Raw genomic sequence first — 25035 nt, forward strand, 5'->3', positions numbered from 1 at the left:
AAACTGCAGTCTAAGCCCCCCCCCCCACCCCCCCCCCCCCCCCCCCCATAGACAAACCTCCGATAATTTTCTAGTATTCTCAGCTAGGCGATGTGCATATATTTCGCTAAGATCTACACATTATGGATCTCTTGGGGTGAAGATTCTATTTAAATTTTGCAGCCTGCAAGCCAAGATTTAGTTTCGATCTCTTTCTATTTCAATAGTACTCAGTATTCATACTTGGAGAATTATATTCCAAGCTTAAGTATGGAGTACGTTGATAATATTACACAAAACACATTAGCATCAATTACAACAATAACAACAATGAGATCAAGGGGGATTTTTGATTTTTTTTGGACCTATCGAGTGCCGCTCAGACAATACAAAGTTGTAAACCTCAGCTGATGGAGGGTCGACCAAGCGTGGGGCAAAGCCCGTCTTGAGTCACTTCAGAGCTGGGATTCGCTGAGACCAACCGAGTCCGGCCGATGCACAGAAAGCTGAGATCCCTGTTATGATCCGCCATTGGGCTGAGCCTCCAATACTAGACTTTGGGGCGCCATTAGCCTTTGTGTACTGAAATACCGTTTCTTATTCTTTTATTGTCCACATGATTCATGTATTCGATGATCTCATCTTACTCTCTCTCTGTACTCCACAGGCGCCTCTACCTCTGCCTCTTCCCTAAAATGGAATCCCTGCTGCATATGAGTTCGGTCACATGGTCTGGTGTGGGTGGTTCGCTTTGAGTCGGATGTTTTGTTGATATTTTGCTATAGAACCTATACACATACGGGAGTACACATAACGACGGATGGAAAAATATGCGACCGAGTTTGGTTGCTGTTTCCTAAAATAGATATGAGGCGGTGCATACTACTCGCCACGTGTGGCGGATATCTCCGGCCCCACATGCTATGCAAAGCCCTATTCACTCCAGCGTAGTTTCTTGCTTCACTTTCACTTTGCATGATTTTACCGAAAACCGGCTGGAGAGACTGTATGAGTTGGCAAGAGTTAGGAGCTGGAATCTCAGGCAGATCTTAACCACATCTACAGCCGGGCGGCTGCTGAAACTCAGCTCTGTCGGGTCAGTATCAAGCCTGGTTTCATGATTGTCAGGATGTCATCAAGTTAGAATAGTGACATCACAGCACTATGAATACAGCAGTATACTGAAATTTAACATATTTTGAAGACTGCATTGGTTATGACTCATAGACGTGCCGATGTGCGATTACAAACGAAGCCAGACCATGCCCTAATATTGCACGATATACCGTTTGTTGGACAACCTCCTAGATGCACCCAGAATAAATCAGTGCTTTAGGTACGTTAAATGGATGCATCGTGAATTATGTTTAGAACGTATCAAGGGGCTCATTCACGAATGAGTGGTACAGCGCACTCTGGGGCTTGGGTAGACATATATTAGACCACTTGACCTTGGAATCGTGACTCACAGATAATTGCTCAGTTTGCGAAAAGTCCCGACAGGCTTTACCTTGTTTTTCCTAGGCATCCAGATTATTCAATTGTACCCCAACCTCCGAGCAAGGAGTTTGGTCGTGTTGGAAAGCCCCGAACACTTTTTATGCTGTCTAGTACGGAGTAGCATTCGAAATAATGCGCCCTACAAATGAATCGAGCCGGAAAGTAATCGAGAATAGTATTGAGATAGTTACTAGGGGGAAACCATAAAATACATATCTTTTAGTAGTATTACCATGTTATTCTTTGCTTCATGAAGATATTAAACTCTCTACATCGAACGTTGTATATAGTAAAGTCCATTTCACAAACTAGGCCCCTTTTTTTGCCGTGGAAATACAAAACTGGCAGACATCTAGACAGAATGATATCTGAGAGCGCTACTAGAGAGCACACTGAAAAGACCACAGAAAATATATCATACGGCCGATTATTCTTGCGTTGCATTTCATTTTGTTAACCAAATCTGACTAAAGCTGTCAATTAAAAGTATGCATAATGTACTATGGCTATAGTTTTATAGCTTTCCCCAATCATTGCTATCGTCATTATTCCATTCACACTTCTGAAAAAATGATAGATATAACCATACGTTGGCTTTCCAAGAATAAATTTTATCTACTTCTTTGGGAGCTGAATTCGATGGAATTGCCTAGTACATGGAGGTTTCTAGGGGCCATCGCATAACGCAGTTTGTTGCTCAGCAGATTACTATGTAAGGAGTCTTCTTCCTAAAATTCATCTTGGTACAAAGTGCGAAGGATCTGTAGTCCGATGTTCGGACCTTCTTCAATTGAGAGGCATGCTAGAGGTATATCGCCTTCGAACCATGCAATATATATATATATATATATCTAAAATAAAGAATTGGAGAAGATATAGATATGTATATTGATATTTTCATTTATAAAAAGGCTTGGTACAATTGTCTAAGCAAATGACTCCACGTAGGATTGAATCATCATTCACTACAAGCTTCGTATAAGGTCAGAGATACTTCGAGCACACTGAGATCTAGAAGGTTGGGGCAGTAGAATCAGAGGTTGGCCCGAACTGATTTTACCGAGCAAAAGAAATTGATAGCTACGCATTTGCATGAAGGGTTAAGTATATACATGCCAAGCAAAAACCGGACAGAATGACATAGTCCAGAATCGCTATGTACCTCCCACCCCGTCTATTCCAGTCCGGAGTACGGAGTAGGCAAGTTATTTTCTCACGAGAACGAATAGGCTATGTAGCAATACTCCGCACACTAATGCAGGAACGGCGCATCCCGCCTTGAATGACTGTTCGGGGGCTTTCTTTTCTAGGCCGGGGAATGGCGCATCATACGAAGAAGTCCTTTTTTAAAAAAAACAAGGAAAAGCATAACGAGTGAGGAAATGATCGTCCGATAAGCAATACGAAGAGAATCGCCACACAATGGGGTTACTCTGGGGTATATGTTGTATAAGTTACCTAAAAAGGGTAGGAACTGCATGCGGGACAATAGTACTCCGTAAGACCCGTTTCCCCAGAGAATGCCTATATCTCGTCCAATCAGTTCGTCCCAACAATTCCCGGTATGAGGATCGACCAGGAACAAAATACGGCCCCCCGGGGACCCCTGTAGGTGTGAAAGGTACTTTGTGGGGAACTTGTCTTATGGCAGCTGGGTAGTGAGAGATAGGGTTATGCAAGTTTATGCAAGACTGCCGAATAGCCTCACTACTCTATATTGATTGCACGATAATTTGAAACTCTACAATATAAACCAGGGCGAGCAGTCGCCAGGAACATGAATTTTCCCATTGCCCCTGGCCAAGGACCTGCCGTGCCGATCTGCACGCTAGCGCCTTTTAACGGGTAACGGGAGCCTAACAGTTCACATGCTTCTTCCTCAATGCATGGCGTGAAGGATCAAGCCACCGAGCATGGATCTCTGGTTTATGGCGTAACTAAGCTATATGTTCGTTTCAGGGTCCAGTCCAAAATTGATTATGGTGTAATTAAAGAAAGAAGCCCAATTCTTTTAGAATAGAAATACGCTGTACATGTTCTCCCCACAGTTTTATCCCGAGGTCAAAGCCTACTAAAAAAAGGTGGGAATTGAACTCCATAGACCGGATGTTCTTGCCAAAGTTGGACAAGAGAATATAGTTGTGATAGTGGAGAACACCTCTAAGCGAAGGGTGTGACTCGACATTTGCCCATTGAGATGCGTTTAGCGTAGGGACCAACGCTCTCCTTTCTGGCTTGATCCAATGAGAATCATGTCATTGACCCAGATCAGCGGTCACTTGGGGTCTCTGATCGGCAGACACCTCAAGTCAAGCGAGGTGACTGCTTTCGAATCATCATTTGGGTTAAAAAAAAACTACCCCATGCCGATCACCAAGCAGGAAAGCGACCGTAGTGCCCAAGGCCCAAACAAAGCGAGATGCTAATCCCGCAGGTCGTAATTTCCAGCATCGCTATTCGCCGCCCCCGCAAGTCTAAGCTACTAGTTTCGGACGGACGACGGATCCGTTGACGACATATGGACCCCAAGTCATAGACAGCCCGCTCCAAACTATGAACACGGAGCGAAAAAGGGTAGTCCCCCGCCGAGATCGGGTCAAATCGTAGTCAGAAAAGACCACACAGCTTCACATGTGGGTTGGCTGCCCTCGGCTTGCTCCATCCAAGGATCTGCAGTGGAGGATTCCCAAGGACATAAAGGAGACGCGAGATCTCCCCACAAGATGAGTTCTGGGCTCAGACGTCAACCGCCGGAAATCCCCTTTGTCAAGTTACCTCTGTATAGAGCAACGGCCTAAGATGCGTTTCTCCGCCGCCTTTATTTCGACCCTGGTGCTCTCTAGTACCGCACTGGCCGGTCCTGCCGCTCAGGTATCCTCAGCCGTGGGAGCTGGCGCGACCACAGAGGCAGAGGCCAACAAAAAGGACGTTGCGCAACCACATGCAAACAGTGAGAGTGCATCGGAGGCTACTCCTTTTGTGCAAGCAGCAGAGAACATTGTCAACACTGCTGCGCAGCAAAATACCCAGACTGCAACTCACGCTGCAGCGGCAGTATCTACTGCTGAACCGAGCAAGAACGACAAGGAAAACAAGGAGAACAAGGAGAACGCTGCTGCAGACATAGACAACGCAGTGCAGAAGGACAACCAGAGTGCTACGACTTCTACCAGCGCTGAGACTTCGGCCAAGTCGGACACCCCGGGCCTGAACAACATCCTGCCAACAGAGAAATCTGCCTCAGAGACTGCTACATCTCAGGCCTCTCAAATCACTAAAACAGGCTCTAGTGCTCAAGACACAGCTTCCACGACCCATTCCACAAAGTCTCCAGAAGAGACACCACAGAACTCCTTCACAGGCGGCGGTAGGGAAGACAAGTACGGCAACGATTTTGGGAGATTCCTGGATGGAATCGGGGGCCTGTTCTCCCCTACTCTACTGGCGGATATCGAGTCCTTCTTCCACCATGTCGGCTATCTCCTCGATGACGAGACCACACAGAATACCAAGGACCTGATTAATACTGCTTCCGGTCTGCTCACCAAGAGCCTGATCACAAAGGTCACCGGACTGCTTGACAACGCCAGCGACCTTTTGACTGCCGAATTCGTCAAGGAGACCAAGAGTTTGATCAATGCTGTTGGTCCCGTGATCACCCCTGAACTGTTCAAGGAGATCAATAGCCTTCTTGGCAACGCAAATCATCTCCTGACTGCCGAATTCGTGAAGGAAATCAAGGACCTCATCAACGCCGTGTCCCCTGTCCTGACGCCCGAACTGTTTAAGGAGATCAGTAGCCTCCTGGGTAACGCCAACAGCCTTCTGACTCCTGCGTCTGTGAAGGGAATCAACAACCTGCTCACTAACGCCGGTGGCCTGTTGACTCCCGACTTTGTCAAAGAGGCCAAGAGCCTTATCAGCGCTGTTGGTCCTAATATCACACCTGAGCTGTTCAAGGAGATCAATAGCGTTCTTGGCAACGCTAACAAGCTCCTTACCCCCTCAACTACTAAGGAGATTAGCGGCTTGTTGGTCAATGCCAACGCTCTCCTGACGCCTGAAACAACCAAGGAAATCGGCGGCCTTCTCAACAACGCCAACAGCCTTCTGACCGCCGACTCCGTCAAAGATATCGGTGGCCTCCTCAGTAGCGCCAGCAGCCTGTTGACGCCCAGCTTCGTGAACCAGACCCAGGGCTTGATTGGCGGCGTAACGAAGTACCTGACCCCAGAAATTCTCGCATCTCTCGGCCCCCTGCTCTCCAACGCCAACGACCTCTTGACGGAAGATGGCGTCAAGGAGATCAATGGCCTACTCGGCAACGCCAACGATCTCCTCACCGCAGATTCAGTCAAGGAGATCGGTGGCCTGCTGTCCAGCGCCAGCGAGCTGCTCACGCCCAAGTTCGTCCACGAGACCCAGGGCCTGATCGATCTGGTCGCACCGGCTATCACGTCTAAGCTCCTTACCAACGTCTCCTACTTGCTTGGAAACGCCACTGGCTTGCTGAGCCCATCATTCATCAACGACACCCGCACTCTCATCACTGATGTCTCGCCTGTCATCACTCCCGACCTCCTCGCTGAGGTGGGTGGTCTTCTCGGAAATGCCGGCGATCTCCTCACACCCAAGTTCGTGAACGAGACCCAGACTCTGATCGAGGATGCCGCAGATGTATGTTCCCATTTTCCCCTTCTAATCTGTTGAATTTGTTGCTGACTCTGATTTAGATCCTTCCGCTTGTCATGAAGCTGCTCGGGTCGTTGTAAGATGTCCATGATGTTCATGATATTTTCTTTCCCCTAATTCCTTTCGCAACGAAGCATTCATGGTGACTCATGATGATTAATGTTATATATGAGTTCTTTAGTACGATATAATTGAATAACAAGACATGTTGATGTTGATCCATAATATTTGAATTTTCTGAGGTTTTAATCCGGATATGTTGCTTTGTAGATATGAGGATTATTTGACATGTGGTAATAACTTGGCGATTTTGACGAGTTTTGGTGTTATTCGTGCGAGCTATTGTCATTGTTGATGTAGCCATGGAGTTCACAAAAGAGGCAAGTGATGTTCGCTCCAAGGCGACGCAGTTGGATTAGAGAGCCCATTGGTATAGTGTGGGTCAAGCGAATTGTCGCATGGGTAGACAGAGGCGCAAAGGATCTTTAGCGCACGTGTCTGTCTCCACACATTTGCAACCCAAAGGCATGTTCGTTCTCGGAAACATATTGGCAAAGATGTAATCCATGGCGAGGGACGGGGAGGTTGCCTTCACTTGAATCATAGATGAAGAGTTCTCTCGAGCGCCGCTGGGAATGAATGGAGTCTCTTCTCTGAAGAATAGTCTGTTCACCAGGAGAGGTTTTAAGACCATGAAGAAAAAAAAAGAAAAAACAAACATTGGTTTTCTTTTCGTGGCCTGAATGGTTTGGAAAAATGTTGCCCTGACCTTCAAGATGGAATGTCCGATGCCTTCGTCTCTTGAAACTTGGATACAACCTTCATCTCAGTGTCGCGTTCCTTGACCTTCTTGTCCATGGATTTTTGAACCTCATCGCGTTTCTTTTTAGCAGTCTCAATCTTCTCCTTCACTTCTTTGGCAATTTGTTCTTGCGCACGGAGCGCAGCCTCGCGTGATTTGTATTGTTCTTCCAGTTGCCTAAGCTCAGTTTGGTAATCTCGAGGTTCCATTGGTTGGCATGTTACTGGGTGATAGCGGTATGACGGTAGTGGCCCATCTGGAACTTTTATTTCGGCGAGATCAGGGTGGATTGGGATGATGCGGGTTGGTGAATCCAAAGGAACGGCCGCGTCTGAGGCCGGGAGAGATGAAGCAGGAGGGGTAGGCTCGGGTTTCACCATGTTTGGGGAGCGCGGGCAAGGTTGGTAATCGTGGTATTTCACGAGCAACAAGTATTGATAGCCACCTGAGATTTTCGAAGAGGATGCGAGGTGTATTGTTGTAGAAGTTACCTCGAGAGTCTAGCTGCCAGTTGTTGATTCTGCCATATCATCCCTTCACCGCCCGTGATGTCGGCGCATGCGGGGAGGACTTTTAGCCAAATTGATAACTCGATCACTGCTTGGCAATTTATTTTCATGCTAGTTGAGTTTATCCTCGGCCCTAGATTGAGATATTTCCTCGAGGCCGGTCCTGAGTGGACCAGTTGGTGTGCTGTGACATCTGAGTTCCCACAAGCTTGAGCCGGTGACGTGACCGTCAACATGCAGGCATTTGGTATGTTCCTCTATATTTGTTAATTGTTGTAAGCTAACACACTCGCGGTAGTCCCCAAGAATAGACGAGTAAGTTATCCAATAAGGCCAAGTGAAGTACATATGTAACTGACATCTGCCACAGCCCAGGTTCGAGCTCGTTCTAAGGGTATGCATTTTAAGCAGACTATGGAAATGCTGTCACAATTTCTGACCTTACAAAGATCATCGATATCAATAATGTCCCCTTGGGCAACAGCGTCGCTTTTGTGCGATGGCGATTGCCATCGTCAAGCTCCGCTGAACACCAAGGCCACACAGAAAAAGCAAGACTATCAGATCACCGCGCTTACTGGGGTTATGAGAAAACCCTTCAAGTGAGACTTACAATTGATAGAACATCAATGCTTCAGGAGTGTGAACTCAATTTTGAGGTCTTACAAGAGTACACCTCGTCACCCATATCCGAAAAGTGCGTGCTGGGCAAAATCAAACTAAATCTCGCCGAATACGTGGACAAAACCGACGAAGACGAAGGGATAATTCGGCGGTACCTAATGCATGAAAGCAAAGTGAACAGTACTGTCAAGATTGGGATCGCGATGCGCCAGCTAGAAGGAGACCGCAACTTCACGACGTAAGCAGATCCCCGAGCTGATTTCGACTCACAATTTCAATGCTGATTATAAAAGACCACAATTGAAATCTGCTACCGTCTTCGGAGGAATTGCAGGAGTTGTTCAATCTAGCGAACAGCCCGTCAATGCCGATGAATTTGGCCACCTTCCATCTATTGACACCAAGAGCCGTGAGATTGCAGATATGCAAGACATGTATCGGCGCACTTTAGCAGCGTCGTGGTCTTCTAGAGCCTGCGATTTGCCTGCTGATAAGTTGATTGAAGAGTTGTTTGCTGGAAGCGCTTGCTGGAACAACGATGAACACAATGCCAATGCTGGCATCTCAGCGGGCGATCACCGAGATTCCCTATTGGGCCAAGAGACAGTCCAACGACAAAGCCGTTCCGGGAAAAAGCTGTCACCCAGTTTCGAACGGCGCCGCAAGAGTTCTTCCAGCAATCGCTCGCACAGTAGCAGTAAGGCCCCGGACTCCCTTGCTGGACTGGGACATCAGAAGAAGAGTGGAAGTATCCAGCAACAGTTGTATGAAGGGGTCAAGGATCGGGCATGGAAGGTGCCAGATACGAATAATGAACTTTCCGAGTTCGATGTAAGAGAGGACTTGCGTAGCTGGGAAGTTGCACCAAAAGAATGAATTTAATACACCTTTCTGCGCTTTAAATTACATAGTATATTGCTTGAATTTCCCTGCTTGAATATGTTCATATAAAATTGAGTGAGATATTCTCGGGAGAGCCTTGTTTTATATAGTGAAGATTGAGGCTGTAGAATCGATGCCTGAGGCAAAACTTAATTTCTTATCGTAGCCTAGCGCCGCGATTATCGCCGGAGAAAAGCGATCGCAAGATAATTTGCCTTCTCCACGTTTGCAATAGACCTGCTTTTCTGTCATGCTTCGACGCCCCGCGGGGAACAAGCTGGGGCTTCTGAGCTTCCAGTCGCTTTTATACCGGAGACCAATATTGTCATACCCACACAACGTGCTTCCCCGATACCAGAGTAACTGGAGCCGCGATCATGAACGGGAAGCTTTCGATGGACCCAATTCCGAACGAAACCGCGAACTGAAGGATAACGGAAAACGTGAAGCAGGCAAAATCACATTGGATGTAGACACGCTTGGAAAGCCTGGACAAATCGTTGTTGTACCTTCACGTCGCCGCCGAACGTTAAATCGCAATCGCAACAGAACCCCCGAAAATAAATCTGGTGGCACAATCAGCTCGATATTGGATGAACTTGATGAGGAGAGCTCAGCCCCTAGCGATAAGTCGGTCCAGCAAAGAATTGATGAGGTCCGTGGATCATATCAACTGGGACAGACCTTGCCTGCTACCGATCTGAAAGCGCTGTGGTCAAAACTGGCTTCCTCTTTCACATATAAGCAATTGTCGGAGTACATTTTGGAGTACAGCCGCAATTCTGTGGTAGAAGACAAAGGTTGGACGTGGGGGTCAAACAACTCCAAATCGCAGGACAAATCATTGGGAAAGACCAAGGGCTTCAGGGGAAAATCCCGGGCTGCAGAGACGATCGTTCGGGATTGTTGGCAACTAGTAGCTGAAGGCGAGCATGGACAGTTGGAATTCCGCATTCCTGCTCAGTCCATATCCTTGCTTCTCCATGCCGAGCATTTCTCTTTCCACGAGCTAGCTAGCCTCCATAGCTGCGGTATCGATGTCACGCAATCTGCGGGTCTAGTATCACTTACTGGCAAGCGAAATGATTGTGAGTCTGTTCATGAGATTATCATTGATGCCACTGGCAGAATCCGCGAGGATGATGTTGGAATCAACCCGTATATCCACGGAGATGGAACCAGTCAGGTTTTTAGCCCAGACTTTTTGGAATGGGTCAGCAACACACATGGGGTATTTGTGGAACACAAAGCACACAGACCACCACAAAAGATTCTCTATCTTGCTGAGAATAAGTTGGGTGCTGATAATGCGCGGAGGACCTTGAACTTGGCCTTATCCAACACCACCTCTCCATCAACTCCATTTTCAACCTATTTACCAGCTTCAGAACTCGCCAGTGCTTACAGTTACAAACCAGAAGCTCATGCTTCGTGGTTTGAGAAGCAAAAGTCATGGTTCCGGTGGGCTATGTCTTCCAGTCAAAATGCGGAGGCAGAAAATCTTGAAACTCCTTTCTTCGATAAGCATCAAACACGACTCTCAGATGAATTATTGAAGCTTCTGCGAGCTACCACTCCGAAAATCGGTCCAGTCACTGGTCTGCATGAATCTGTGACAGCCGTGGCTGGGAAATGTCTTTTTATGCAAAAGCCTTCTCTTGATGATACAGCTATCAGTCCGGCACAGTTGGGGAGAATGTCTCTTCCACGGGCTTTCACAAAAGACATACCTCGGGTGTCGCGCTTCATCAACTCACTTATGCCTATCCGCCCAGAGAACGAGGCACCACTATATCGGCTTCGGTTGTCTCCAACCTCCAATGCAGGATCCCCGCCGGAACTCGAAGTTGAGGTAGCTATGAACTCAAACTTGGATGGTGTGGACATCCATAGTGTAAAGGCTATACTCGCTACAAATAGCGTCGACTACCTACTTCCGGAAAATGGTCTGGACCTACGTTTCACACGAACTGTTTCCCAAGACCTCTTGTATAAGCCATCTCCCCACTCAGAACTCCCGCAAACCTCCTTTGAAGACTTTTTGCCCGAAACTTCTTCCTCGCCACAGATTCAAGCAATGTTGGAAAGCCTCAAAACCTCCCTCGAGGGCTCAATAGTCAGCAGTGGAGCCTCGCAAGGCCCTGTTCCACTTCCTATATTTTGCAACATCGCCCTTCCCTGTGATTTGGTTCAGCAGTCGACCTCACAAAAATCCAAAACATTGGATGAACCAACGGCAGAGAACAGCGTCTCTGTCGAATACATGTTCCCTCCACTCACCGACATTCGAGGTGCTGTTGTCCAAAAGTTCGACTTTGATGGGCGGCCACTTGACTACCGGTATTATGAGAGTGGCTCTCTCCTTGCTACTCGGACAAATGAGGTCTCTCTGGGTATGGAGATTCCTCAAATTAATTCGGCTGCAGAAGATGACCAATCGGAACAGCTTGACCATGAGTTCCATTCGTTCTACAACGCGGCGTGTGACATGGCATTCAAAATCCACGGCAATAGATATGTGGATTAACAGCATGGGTCACTTTTTGTTTGAATTTGTACAGCGTGCATCAACGGCCATCATCATATGGGATGGCGGCGTCTTGGGCTGTATTTACTGTACATTATATGTAAAATATTTACCTGTTTAGACACTTATGTTTTCAGTTTTAATCTAGGTAGTCGAAAACCTTTCCAAATAGACAGAATTACTAGAAATCATGATTTACAGGTCCTATAGATTAAGCAGGCCAACACTTTGAGCGTTCAGAGTCGAGCCCTGTGCGTCTTTGCATTCTACCTCAAATTTGAAGTCACAGACCGCGATGATTTTTGAATTATATCTATTCACACGGATAAAAATATGTATACAATTATTGTATACCTACATTGTTGGAGGCGTGACCTTGGGCCCCACACAGCCGATCAAGGCCCGTGACGTGCAACACCTCTCATCCCAACTCTACGCGCAATACTTTCAAGTGTGTTTAAGACTGATCGCTGCCTTGATTGATTACCGACAATAAAATATATATACCTATTTCGATTCATTTCACTCTGTTGTTCCCTCCGATCCTACTGTTCCCACTCCCTCTCACCCAACATATTCAGCATGAAGACCACGCGCCAGTGATTTGCACGGCATGGAGAAAACACGGATTGCTAAGGTTCGAACATTTATTGCCACAAACATCTCACTCACTAACCATGTTGCTTCAGGTGGACAATGTGACCTTGGCTCGCCGCGGAGAGCAGGTCGATGGCACTCTCCATCTAACCCCTCACCACCTCATATTTTCGCACACCCCACCAATCTCCCCAGAAGATCAGATAAAGGGTGTGATAACAAGGCCCAGAGAGCTGTGGATCACATACCCCATCATCGCTTTCTGCACCCTGCGGCCAGCTCCCGCCGCCTCCCGCCAGCTCTCTTCCATCCGCCTCCGATGTCGAGACTTCACATTCGTCTGTTTCTACTTTGCAAATGAGCACAAAGCACGAGAGGTGTTTGAAAGTATTAAACAGTGGACGTGCAAGTCCAGTCGTATCGATAGGCTCTACGCCTTCAGCTATCAACCTCCCCCGCCGGAGAAGGAGTTTAATGGGTGGGAGCTGTATGACCCACGCAAGGAATGGAGACGCCAGGGCTGTTTGGACGAAGGAAAATCATGGCGTCTCTCGGAGATCAACGTGAACTACGAGGTATACTCGTATCAACTAGTCAAAATGTGCTCTACCTAACCCATCTTAGTTCTCTCCTACCTATCCCGCCCTCATCCCCGTACCTTGTTCCATCTCCGACAATACACTTAATTACGCAGGGCGTTATCGATCTCGAGCAAGGATCCCTGCTCTTACATACTTTCATCCTGTCAATAATTGCACCATCAGCAGAAGCTCACAGCCGCTGGTCGGTGTCCGCCAGAACCGAAGCATCCAAGATGAGAAGCTTCTGTCAGCTATCTTCTTAACTTCTCGCTCTGAGCGGCCGTTAGCGGGTTACGCGGCGACAGAGAAAGAGACAGATTCCAGCACCCCAGAGACGAGCCAGGTGATAGTCCCGGAATTGAACGCCGAGGAACTCGAGGACGAATTACTAGCCGCTGCAAGTGGCGATCCTGAAGATCATCTCTCGGTATATGGTGCCCAGCAGTCGAATCTTATCGTGGACGCACGCCCTACTGTGAATGCATTTGCTATGCAGGCTGTTGGACTTGGATCAGAGAATATGGACAACTACAAATTCGCTACCAAAGCATATCTTGGCATTGACAACATCCACGTCATGCGAGACTCCCTGAACAAGGTGATCGATGCTTTGAAAGAGTCAGATGTCACTCCATTGGGGCCAAATCGTGATCAACTGGCTCGCAGCGGGTGGTTGAAGCACATAGGCGGGATCTTGGATGGAGCCCGACTGATCACTCGTCAAGTTGGTCTTACTCATTCTCATGTTTTGATTCACTGCTCTGATGGCTGGGACCGCACGAGTCAGCTTAGTGCATTGAGTCAGATTTGTTTGGATCCCTACTTTCGGACGCTGGAGGGCTTCATGGTACTAGTAGAGAAAGACTGGCTTTCATTTGGACACATGTTCCGACACAGGTCTGGTCATCTGAACAGCGAGAAATGGTTCCAGATCGAAAATGAGCGCATTGGCGGAGATCCCAACCGTGCCTTTGGTGACGGTGGCGGTGCAGGCAAGGCTATTGAAAATGCATTCCTTAGTGCCAAAGGATTCTTTGGTCGGGACAACACTAGCCGTGACTCTTTGCCGGACTCAGAGGGAGAGCTTCAAAACTATGACTCTGACACTCTCAAAAAGCCTACTGCACCACGCTCGGGGGTGTCCGAGAAGGAGATAACCAAACCAAAAGAGACCAGCCCTGTGTTCCATCAATTCTTGGACGCAACATACCAGCTGCTTCATCAATATCCGACACGATTTGAGTTTAATGAGCGTTTCCTGCGACGACTTCTCTATCATCTGTACTCCTGCCAATTTGGCACATTCTTGTTCAACAACGAGAAAGAGCGTGTGGACTGGAAGGCCAGTGAACGAACCCGTAGCGTTTGGGATTACTTCCTTGCCCGCCGGGAACAATTCACGAATCCTAAGTATGACCCTGTCATTGATGACCACCAGCGTGGCAAGGAACGACTTATCTTCCCCCGGGTCAATGAAACACGGTGGTGGAATGAAGTATTCGGTCGAACAGATGCGGAAATGAACGGCCCCCGTTCGTCAGCAGCCCCTAGTGACATGCCGGAAAGCACGGTTTTGACTGGTATTGAGACCGCAAGGGACAGTGCTGGTAAAACGACTGATGTATCGGGGATGGCAGCTGCTGTGACATCGGGCGTATCTAAGCTTGCATTCCCAGCGGAACGCACTGACAAACCGAACGAGTTAGAAGTAGAGATGCAATGAATCCAGGTGATCAAAGGGATCATCTATGATTTTCAAGCATTTACAACTTTTATGTTATGCAGCGTTCAGACCACTAATAAAGTGATTCGTCCAATGATGTTGGAGTAGTTTGATAGATGTAGTCTTGGCATATTGCTGCCTTAGTGCCTTATTAATGCCTAACGGATAAGGTGGCAGCACTAGGACCAAAAGTGGAAAGGCGCCGGCAAGCGAGGGTTGAGCCCTGTCCCAAACGGGCAAGCAGCCCTAGTCCCGAAAAATCCCCACTAAATAATGCACTCTCAGAATTGAAGTCTCTCGACCACGATCCCCTCCGTCGACAACCCCCGATTCCACCACACAAAATGGCCGCTGTTCAGGGTGCTATCTCCAAGCGCAGAAAGTTCGTCGCCGACGGTGTCTTCTATGCCGAGCTGAACGAGTTCTTCCAGCGCGAGCTGGCCGAGGAGGGCTACTCCGGTGTGGAAGTCCGTGTGACTCCCACTGTCACCGACATCAGTACGTCAAACCCGAAAACCAATCTCTCCTGCGTGATCGATTGAAAATTGCCGGTGAAATTGCTGGAAAAAAGAGGAGGAAGAGCAACGATTTACGATCGCGATTTGGGAATTTGCGGGAAATTCGAGGGATTTGATGCTAACGGGCTTTCCAGTTGTCCGTGCCACCCACACCCAGGAGGTTCTCGGTGAGCAGGGTCGCCGCATCCGCGAGCTCACCTCCCTCATCCAGAAGCGCTTCAAGTTCCCCGAGAACTCCGTCTCCCTCTACGCCGCCAAGGTCCAGAACCGTGGTCTCTCCGCTGTCGCTCAGTGCGAGTCCCTCCGCTACAAGCTCCTGAACGGTCTTGCCGTTCGTCGTGCCTGCTACGGTGTCCTCCGTTTCATTATGGAGTCCGGTGCCAAGGGTTGCGAGGTTGTCGTGTCCGGAAAGCTCCGTGCCGCCCGTGCCAAGTCCATGAAGTTCACTGTACGTCTATACCAGCGAAATCAACGAATCGATCGCAAACCACTTTTCGAGAAAGAATACGGCTAACGCAAGTAACAGGACGGTTTCATGATCCACTCCGGTCAGCCCGCCAAGGAGTTCATCGACTCCGCCACTCGTCACGTTCTCCTCCGCCAGGGTGTCCTCGGTATCAAGGTTAAGATCATGCGCGGTTCCGACCCCGAGGGCAAGGCCGGCCCCCAGAAGACTCTCCCCGACTCTGTCACCATCATTGAGCCCAAGGAGGAGCAGCCCGTTCTCCAGCCCATGAGCCAGGATTACGGTGCCAAGGCTATTGCCGCTCAGCAGGCTGCTGAGCAGCAGCGTCTTGCCGAGCAGCAGGCCGCTGAGGCTGAGGGTGGTGCGGAGACTTTCGCCCAGGAGTAAATGTTTTTACCTACATTAGGCCCGGCTCTTCCTTTTTCTTCCATCTGTCCTAACCTAACCTGATACTCTACCTCACGCAATCAAAATTACATGACCTTCAAAGCCTTTTATTCGCTATTCTATAATGTATTGGCCAATACCCTGGAGGTCAGTTGGAAGGTGTTCGAGGTCTGGTACATATTGGCAAGAAAAGGCCTTTCTTGCCATTGACTATCAGATATCATATGCTAGAATCAAACCCTCGATATCTGTTCTCTGTTCCCGTGCGCCCTCGATTACCAAGTGCCTGTATCTACTTTGTGTAGTATCAGGACATCAATCTCTTGTCCGCGCTCAGGTCTTTGACGTTATGACGTTGTTTGGTTCAAATATGACTGGGGAATTTCGATACATGTCAAGCCATGGACAAGCTATAGTAGAACTAGCCAATTTAAAGCTCTGAGACTGCGTACCTTCTAAGTGATGGCAGTTCAGCAATATCTTTTGCCTTTCATCAACGTCGTAGAAGCGTGAGGATTGTAACTCCTATAGATACCGGTACATATTACTACATACATATATGTAGCCCTACGAGAGAATTGTACATCCCCGGGGTCATGGAGATGCCTTGAACTAGAAGAGTAGGAAGAGTTCGGCGCTCCGTTGTCACTATTATCATTCCATAACAAAATATCACCCAATAAATGTCCAGTACATATGCATATGCACATGCAAAACAACCAAATAAGATGAAGTACATGTCCTAATCGGGCTCAATTATAAAACAAATCGAATCAGATTATCCAAAATTCAGAAAAAGTAAAGAAAAGGAATGAGTACTGTCAACGCTCACTATATGAGGCGGCGGCAAGCCGACTAAACAGCAGCTCGGGATGCTCCAAGACCTCCGAGTGCCGACGATGCAGCTCCTCGAGCTGAGCCAGGGGATTCTGTAAACCGCCACAATAAGTATGTTGCGCTGAGGAGAGAAGAGAACACATCAACCGTGACACCCACCCATTCCTCCTGGCTAGGCACGCCCTCGGCAACAGGGAGGGCGGCCGTACCGGAGGCCTCATCCCCGTAGCTAACACGGTGGACCGGAGCCGGCGTTACAGGCAGACTGGGGCGCTCGACTTCTGTTGGGAAGTCGGTAATCTTGATGCTGGGGCGGGAGCCTGGGGCAGGGGGTGATTTATAGGGACTGTCGGAGTTGGCTCCCGGACTGGTTACTTGTGATTTTGTGCGCCGTGCTTGGATTGTCTCAATGTAGCGCTGGATATCGGGATCCTCATCCCAGGCGTTGGAACGAGTGTATGTTTGCCATGAGTCGGCACTGGGTTCGAACGGTACCCGAGTGTAGGAAGGTGAGGGTTCGGGAGGGGCTGGCTCGCTTGGGATTGGATGTTGCTCTGGTTCCTCGGGTATAAAGGGAGTTTCCACTTGTTCCAACGGTGGCTCTTTGGGGAAGACGCGGGTGGGTTTCGGAGCATGACTCTCCCAGGGGAAGACTGTGGTTTGCTTGGGCTCCGGTTTGGCTGGAAGCTCATACCACATGTTTTTTGGTGCCTCCGGATAGGATGATGGGGGTTGGAATAGATGCGTGTCTTCGGACATATCGTAGGTTTTCTGCTGTAAACTGAAACCTTCGGGTTTCGTGTTGACTGGTGGCGGCTCACTATTGGATATTAGTACTGTAGACACTATTGAGGGATATGCTCTTACCGCGAGGGATCCCACTCGGACCTTGGCGCTTCAAAGGTTGCAACATCTGGGACCGGAGATGGGGGCGATTGGTACTCAATAATCGGAGGAATCGGCGCCAGCGGTTGTGGCTGGTGAATATGGCCATCGGGATAGTGTACCTGTGGCTGTTTTTGTGTCGGCAACTGTGTCTGCGTCTGTATCTGCATCTGTGTATGTGCCTGCGTTTGTATATGTGTTTCAGGTGGTTCATGGTTCGCTTGAGGCGCAAAAGTGATTGGCGCGGAAGGCAACGACGGGATAAAGGTTGAGACATGTTCCTCTCCGCGAACATACTGTGGTACCATGCTCAATACAGGCACGGCAGCATGGGGTACATTAGCGGGAGCAGAGTGTTCGTGGTGCGGTTCTGAATGGCCGTGCTCGACTGGCGGTGCTTGGTGTGATTCCTTGTGGAAGCTCGCAGGTTCTTCAACATGGTAGGGCTGCCGTTCGGATGTAGGCTGTGTTTCATAATGAGGAGTGCTGTCATAGTGAGGAGTGCTATCGCAATGAGTGCTCTCATTACGAGGAGTGTTCTCATAAGGAGGGGTGCTGTCATGGCGAGGAGTGCTCTCATAACGAGGAGTTGTGTTATAACTAGGGACATGGGCCTGTTCGCCTTGATTCAACACCGTTTTTTCAATCTCAACTAGCGCGCTCGGAACCTAGAAAAGTCAGTCCACGTCTTTAGAATTTTGCATATCACTTACCAATAGCGGGCGATAATGTCTGTCATAGACAGCCCACCACCGGCCTAGAAGCTGATTGTACGGGGAATCCAGCGGGAGAATCTGCCGCGGCATATTCCATGGCTTCTGAGCACCAATGAAATGAATAAGACTGATGGTACTCTGGAAGTGCTTGTAGGCAGGAATGTACTGGTAATTGGCACTTGGCGTGCAATTATACGTGAAGCTTAGCCTATGCCAGTCCCTGAAATGCATGTTCAGCAGACCCTGGTCGGCACCATCGAAGCTGATACCTCGCTGGGCGAGTGCCTTTAGCGCATAATAGTCCTGTAGATTAGGTCGGAGAACCATCATTCCACTATTAAAGCAATCCGGCCAACCAACATCTGGCGCGGCAGCAAAGTCCGCTTCCAGTGATAACAGCTCGTCGGGTGCTCGGAGAGCTACGACATCACAATCAATGTATACGACCCGCTGGTATTGCGTCAGGCGCCAGAGCTCAATTTTGGTGAATGTGGCAATTAGGTCTGGGCGGTCCATGAGCCAGAGGTTCGCTGGTGTGTCGTTTACCATTGAGCTCACTGGGATCAGTTCGTCGTAGACAGTCTAATTTGTAAGCCAAAAGTATAGTTTGGGGACTGCTGCACGTACCCTTAGCTCGTCGATGGTGCTCGATTGTAGTCTATCTGGCGTAAATAACGCCACCAACCTCACTTTTGTGCCATTATCGCGTAGTGAATGGGCAAGAACCATAGCACCTATAGAACTTTAGAATAATTTCACGTTCCACGTGAATAAGTACTTACCAGGAAGATAATTGTCACTCAACAGAAGCTGCCTCATCGTCAGTTCGCGCCATAAGCATTGAAAAGGGGCAAAATACCGTGCAGTAGACTGCTCCATTGGGATCCATCACAGCAAAAATAATGAGGATAAATTGAGAGAAGAAAAGGGCTCAAAAGAAGACAAGGGCTATATTTAACCTGTCAATTGGCAACCGTTCGGACCGCGACCTGTGATACCTAGAGATGCAGATTTTAGGGGGGACGAAAACAGGAGCAAAAACTTTTCTTCATAACATGTTGTGTAAGGAAGAGAGTGGTAAGTTGTAAGATTAAAAGAAGTCGAAAGCAAAGAGATGCAAGTAGGCAAATTAAGGTCAAAGCTCCCGAGGGGAAAGTGGAGTGGGCGGGTCGGTGTCTTCTTCCAGTCTTCTTCTCTTGGCTATCTCTACCTTGAATATACATTGAATCTAAGGGAATCAATCACTTTCCATACGCTTTCTCCTATTTAGATCGAGCTCAATTCGAAAAAAAAAAAACATTGAATATTGTCTATGTTTATCGTGAAACAGTGACCTGGACACCAGGGTAGGATTCGACAATGACCGTCTCAATATCCTCCTTTTCGCCCCGAGCAGACCAGTCAATAGTCTTGACCAAAGCTGCACCACTCTCACGTTCGAGGGGAGTCCAATGTCCAGTACGGGGAAGTAGCACAATCTGGGACCCCTGCGCCAAGTAGTCACCCATCCCATCAATGCAGATCCTCGGATCGAGAGCAATATCATCCTTGCCCCACAAAATGGTCGTGCTAGCTTTAAGAGCGCCCGGGGGACCTTCATCAAACAGCCCAGCTCCAGATCCACTGCTCGCCATACGTTTCTCGGATGCAATGTCATGCAAGCTAGCAACAGTTTCAATGGACTTGACCCAGCGTGCCGTCGCCGCCCGATCACGGTAGTAACCTGCCATATGCAAAACATGTGCAAGGGCGCGCTCATTGAGGCTGGCGGGATAGGCATTACCGCTAGGAGTTTTAGTATCAGACTCTGCGGCGGACGGACCCATGGTGCTAGCCATGCTTTCGGCTATGTCAAGGTTGGTATGCTCATCCTTGTTGTACGAGGTGAGGTGACAACTTTTCAACAGCGCCCAGTTGCCTCCGGTCAGGAGGTAGTAGACCATTGGCGAGGGTAGCTGCATACCAAAGATGTAGCCGGAAAGAAAAAGCTGGCGGGCGAGAGGGGCGATGGTTCTGAGTGCTTTCAGCAGCGGGACGCGGGCATGCAGTGGTGAACGCCAGGCGTTACCGAGCATCTTATTTGCCGAAAAGAGCAGACGGCGGATATTGGATTCAACCAATTTCATCTGAATCGTTAGTTGAGCTAGGGGATTGGCCGGTGTTCTGACATACTGATGGTCCGTTAGACAGGATGAACCGGTGGGCCAGGGATGGAGCTTCAGCAGCGAGGCGCATGGACAAGACACAGCCCCAGTCATGGGCGACGATTATGGTTTTCTTCTTGTTGCATTTATTGCCTGAGTCCACGCCATACTGGATCCGCAGGGTGACAATCAGTTCTGTCAATTTTTCCAAGACATTTGTTGCATTATATTCTTCCAGGCTATCCGTTCCTCCATACCCGGGAAGGTCAATCGCAACGAGTGAAACAGTCTTTTGCAGACCAGGGTTTGTGATAATGCGTCGCCAGATCGCCCAGCTATCTGGGAATCCGTGGATGAAAATGACCAATGGTTTACCAGAATTGATGGTTTCCGGAGTATTCGGGATATCGTTACTGACAAAGTGGAACTTGAATCCACTCTGCAGTGTTATAATGTTGTGAGACAGACCATCAAAGACTTTAGATAAATTCCATAGGCGATCACGAGCTAGAGAGTCAGCAAAGGACTTTCATTATACAAGTAAATAACTCACCAAGCTGTAAATCCAGTTTCTGCTTTTCAGTAGGGCGTTTGAAGTATGTGCCTTTCGCGATGGCAATGAGGCCGTAAAGAATAAGTGTAAAGAAGCCGTACGCAAATACGATCGTGCCGATCAAGACACGGGTTAAGGATTTGCCCATATTGGAATCATGTGTTGAAAAAGAGAGAAACCCAGAGTCAAGCTACAAATCTAAGACAAACGGAGCTTCACCGGGGGCCGTCATACCTGAGTCAGCGATATAAAAAACCCACCTAGGCATGAACCTCGGCATCCGACGGGTACCTTACATACCTACATGTAGGTACTACATTTAGATCAGGTAAAATTCAGGAATGCAATCATATTATGCTGTAAATTGTAGGCAATTTACAGCTTTTCTCAATCTATTGCATACCAAACGCCGCCTCCACATGCACAAATATTATTGGTAGGAAACAGTCCAAGGGAAAGGGGGTATTAACAGAGTTCCAAAAACAAAAAAGCCATCATCTCGTCGAGGGAATATATACAGATCAAAGAACGAATCCTAGTTGTTCACGGTTGTCGTCTACCAAGCGGCCATACCTAAAAAGCGAGAAGTTAGCAGGATTCTATTATAGAATGACGAGGGACTTACTCTAGGAGTAACCGGAAGAACCAAACCTCCAGATCATCATTTCGTAGGGTCTGCTGTGCCCAGCGCTGGCCCTGGTTGGCGATTTGAAGAGCGGCCTTTTTGCCCTCTTCTTCTGAGGTGAAGTATCGCATGCTCTCAACGTACTCGTTGCCTTTCAAGCTGAGAGGGACGTAATGTACCCAAGGCTTCAGCCACTCGTCGTGCCATTCGCGGAAAATAGCGATCTTGTAGACAAAGCTGTTGCTATGCAAGAAAGCGTGGAATCGCCCGCTAAAAGCGTTGCCGTCGATGTCGACCAAGAACTTATGCGCCCACGCATCTTGTTGCCCAGTCTGCTTGAATACTCCAAAGTATTCAGTCTGCGCATTGCAGTCATCCGGGTCGCACTGGCCGATAAGTGTGAACTTGACATCGAAGGAATCACGATAGACGTCGCGATTAGTTTCCTGTGAAACCCAGCCATCCCCCTGGCGAGCGAGAACTTTAGTGGTACCTAAGGCGTTGACATTGTCGACAAATTGCTGCCGATGTTGTCGGCGCCAGCCACCTGCGCGCGAAAACCCACCAGTTGTGGATCCGCGCCAGTACATTCGATCGGTCTTGGCCTCCCAAGCATAGTCTTTTTTAGGATCGTAGGGGACCTTGTCGGCCCAGTACCAGGGGCTCGGGTAAATAATATCCTGGAAGCTGGAGATTTTGCTTTGCGAGAAGACGGGGAACAGGTCGTGGACGACATCAAAGGCGTTGGGTCGGTCAAAGAATCCATATGTATAGCGGAGAGAGGGAGTGTTGCAGATGTCAGAGGCTGCGGTGGTATTGTAGATGAAGCCGAGTTCGCCATACGCATAAGGATCAACGTTGTCGGGGGTATCTTCGTCGAGTGCGCGCGCTGGGCTATCAGCCGGACAAGAGACTCGGGAGTTTGTCCAAGTCGGCTGGTGTGCGAAACGGTTGAAACGAGTGGTGCGAACCTCGTCGATGCGATCGCCTTTGTTTAGGTCTGAAGCACGTGGGGACCACGCATTGGTCGGGGTTTTCTTGAACGCTGCTGGGATAATGGAGTCCTTGGCTGTATGCACCAATCGTTGGAGGTCTTCGCTAGGGATGATCACGCGCGGCTCATCGTGAGTGTTGAACACCAGGTCCATGTCGGGCAGGTATTTCACAAAAGATTCCATCATGCCCGCTGTGGCGTCTCGCTGCCACTTGCGGTCGTCACCCCCTCCATCCGTTAAGGACACCTTGCCGTCGCGGATCAGAACACCCAGAACCGCATTGTCAAATCCAAGTGTCTCGCGCGCCCGTTCGCGAATCGTCTTAGGTTTCACACCCCAGAAGGGGAGGAGGGAGTGATAGATGGAGTCGAAATCATCAATGAGCTGTACCTTTCTTGACTGGGCAAACTCAAACCATTTATCGAAATGTGGCGGTGGGTGCATATTATAACGGCGCTGGTATTCCTTCACGGCCTCGGCCAGGGTCTTTGATTGCCGCGAGTGCGCATGATTGAAATCCTGTTGAGCATTTCCAATCAGACGTGTGATCGGGTGTTCTTTCTCGGGGAGATATGTGTTCTGCCCCGCATGGAGCTGGGGGTGTTGTATCGGTTCGGGAGGAGGCAATTCTATGGGCTGTTGCTCTGGCTGCGATGACCGTAGTAGTAGGATAGAAAGGCACGCAATAACACCAATCGCAAGTAATACGATCAACCGTTGAATGCGCATGCTGCCATTGGGGAGAGGCATGAAGAAGAAGGAGCGTGAGTATTAATGAAAGTTCTCCATAAGTCCACGAAGTAGAGTTTCAAGGGTTCCAAGACCTCGGGCTATTTGCCAGGGCTTAACCGCCAAGCCTTTCTAACGTAATCCTCTAGGGCTCCACCCAATGCTTCGTACTTCTTACAAGGTACTCCATACTCATATGTACATATAATACTTTTGTACTGTTAAGTATAAAGGACAAAAGACAAACGCTATGTCAATATTACAATATGGTCTGTTTATTTGTGTGGCCCCCAATCATTCTTGACGGGGCCAATGCACTATGTGGCGTCGCCTACTCCGTAGTCTAGACCCTATAATCTATTCAATACGTGTCACCAAAAGTGCTTTGACTACTCCGTACATCGTACAGAACATCAAGAATTTTGTTCAAATATTGGTTAATAAAAGGATATTTAAACATTCGAAGTAGTAACATATCTGATCACCCGAGAATATTTATAAAAATAGAACACAATTCATGTAAACTATACAATTAGTCCGTACCCCTTGATCTTCAATATTATATCACCAAAGGGGTGAAGAAAAGGGGTACATTGTACGGAGTACTCCGTATGTAGATCGGTGTCCTCTCTAAAAACAGTACCCAATCAAGTACAAAATAAAATATATTATAAATTACTGTTTGATCGAACCTTGCAAGGAAGTAAGGCATTGAAATATGCTATTTCCTTTCCTATATATCAATGAATGAGGTCCATGCTACTCTATACATAGATTTATATATGATCCCTACCCTTAATAACAATATCGAAATGTTGCTAAAGGGAGTAAAAATCCGAAAGGACTATCGAACATGGTTGTATATTTATATTTTCCCAGCGTACACTAACATAGCAACCGGGAGCATACCCAATTAAGCACAGAAGCTGCTAAAGTCTGAAGTATGTACTTCTGTGCCTGCTTAACATGATAGTAAGCCGCAACACACAATAACACCACCAAAGACACATGGCCAAAGTAAAACATCTTTCTGCGTTCTTGAATGGTGCCCTGCACAAGCCAAGTCAAGAGCCCCTTCTGGGAAGCAGGCCGCACGAAGAGAACAATCAGCACAGCCGAGAATATCGCAACCAGGCCACATTGAACATCCAGATCTTGCACTCGCTTGAAGAGCAATATACCAAATTCAGGATGGCTGGATTGCACGAAGAACAGCGTATACAGCGCGGCATGAGCCAGCAGGACAGAGACAACCACCCGACCAAAGAGACGGTGGTACGGTGTCAATGCTCGCTGGGGGATACCAGTCAAAGCAGACAGTACAGATGAGGCTGCCGGCTGAGATATGTTTGCCGGAGACATCAGAACCTGCAGTGGTAGTTGGGACAGGCCAACATGGCCCAATGCTTTGGTCAGATGGAGATAGTCTGATATGTTAGCTCGTTCCTAAAAGCTAGCGGAAGATGAAGACATACCATCACCACTCTTCCATATCGAAAGAGCTAAAAGCCATGATAGCCACAGCCCGCAGACAATATATTGTCGGGTCTTTCCAGGAACCGGGGCATCCCGCTTAGTGGTTGATCTCGTAGCAAAGCGAAAGACCCGAACGGCAACGATGACGACAAGAATTGACCACTGCGCGCAATTCCCTCGAAGATCAAGCAGCTCCCTGCGATGCAGCTTGTCGCTTTCGGAGAGTGAAACGAAATGGTACGGCCACGACATGACGACTGATGAATATTATGAATGAGGGTTTCTGTC

General features: G+C 48.4%; 7 protein-coding genes across 7 annotated transcripts; 4 read left to right on the forward strand and 3 right to left on the reverse strand.

Annotated features, from left to right (window-relative positions):
• Window positions 1-4278: 4278 nt before the first annotated feature.
• Window positions 4279-6251, forward strand: PGRI_037470 (uncharacterized protein; the record flags this gene model as incomplete). Its single annotated transcript, XM_040791460.1, has 2 exons — window positions 4279-6156; window positions 6213-6251. The coding sequence occupies 2 exons, from the start codon at window positions 4279-4281 to the stop codon at window positions 6249-6251; spliced, it is 1917 nt and encodes a 638-aa protein (XP_040645537.1).
• Window positions 6252-6942: 691 nt separating this feature from the next.
• PGRI_037480 (uncharacterized protein) lies at window positions 6943-7353 on the reverse strand (the record flags this gene model as incomplete). Its single annotated transcript, XM_040791461.1, has 1 exon — window positions 6943-7353. The coding sequence occupies one exon, from the start codon at window positions 7351-7353 to the stop codon at window positions 6943-6945; it is 411 nt and encodes a 136-aa protein (XP_040645538.1).
• A 363-nt stretch (window positions 7354-7716) lies between these two features.
• Window positions 7717-11515, forward strand: PGRI_037490 (uncharacterized protein; the record flags this gene model as incomplete). The annotated part of the gene is made up of 6 exons (XM_040791462.1): window positions 7717-7729; window positions 7781-7797; window positions 7853-7876; window positions 7932-8344; window positions 8400-8937; window positions 9347-11515. 6 exons carry the CDS (start codon window positions 7717-7719, stop codon window positions 11513-11515), a joined length of 3174 nt encoding a protein of 1057 aa, XP_040645539.1.
• Window positions 11516-12192: 677 nt separating this feature from the next.
• PGRI_037500 (phosphatidylinositol-3-phosphatase YMR1) lies at window positions 12193-14416 on the forward strand (the record flags this gene model as incomplete). Its single annotated transcript, XM_040791463.1, has 2 exons — window positions 12193-12687; window positions 12737-14416. The coding sequence occupies 2 exons, from the start codon at window positions 12193-12195 to the stop codon at window positions 14414-14416; spliced, it is 2175 nt and encodes a 724-aa protein (XP_040645540.1).
• A 344-nt stretch (window positions 14417-14760) lies between these two features.
• PGRI_037510 (40S ribosomal protein uS3) lies at window positions 14761-15787 on the forward strand (the record flags this gene model as incomplete). Its single annotated transcript, XM_040791464.1, has 3 exons — window positions 14761-14914; window positions 15069-15382; window positions 15461-15787. 3 exons carry the CDS (start codon window positions 14761-14763, stop codon window positions 15785-15787), a joined length of 795 nt encoding a protein of 264 aa, XP_040645541.1.
• An 855-nt stretch (window positions 15788-16642) lies between these two features.
• On the reverse strand, window positions 16643-21070 carry PGRI_037520 (Glycosyl transferase, family 8; the record flags this gene model as incomplete). The annotated part of the gene is made up of 8 exons (XM_040791465.1): window positions 16643-17444; window positions 17492-18177; window positions 18223-18807; window positions 18853-18959; window positions 19008-19035; window positions 19560-20351; window positions 20398-20876; window positions 20923-21070. 8 exons carry the CDS (start codon window positions 21068-21070, stop codon window positions 16643-16645), a joined length of 3627 nt encoding a protein of 1208 aa, XP_040645542.1.
• Window positions 21071-21443: 373 nt separating this feature from the next.
• PGRI_037530 (putative capsule-associated protein CAP1) lies at window positions 21444-24999 on the reverse strand (the record flags this gene model as incomplete). The annotated part of the gene is made up of 4 exons (XM_040791466.1): window positions 21444-21495; window positions 21548-23190; window positions 24181-24698; window positions 24747-24999. 4 exons carry the CDS (start codon window positions 24997-24999, stop codon window positions 21444-21446), a joined length of 2466 nt encoding a protein of 821 aa, XP_040645543.1.
• Window positions 25000-25035: the final 36 nt, after the last annotated feature.

The sequence above is a fragment of the Penicillium griseofulvum genome (assembly GCF_001561935.1).
Source record: "Penicillium griseofulvum strain PG3 chromosome Unknown contig_86, whole genome shotgun sequence".
In the NCBI taxonomy this organism is placed as follows: domain Eukaryota; kingdom Fungi; phylum Ascomycota; class Eurotiomycetes; order Eurotiales; family Aspergillaceae; genus Penicillium; species Penicillium griseofulvum.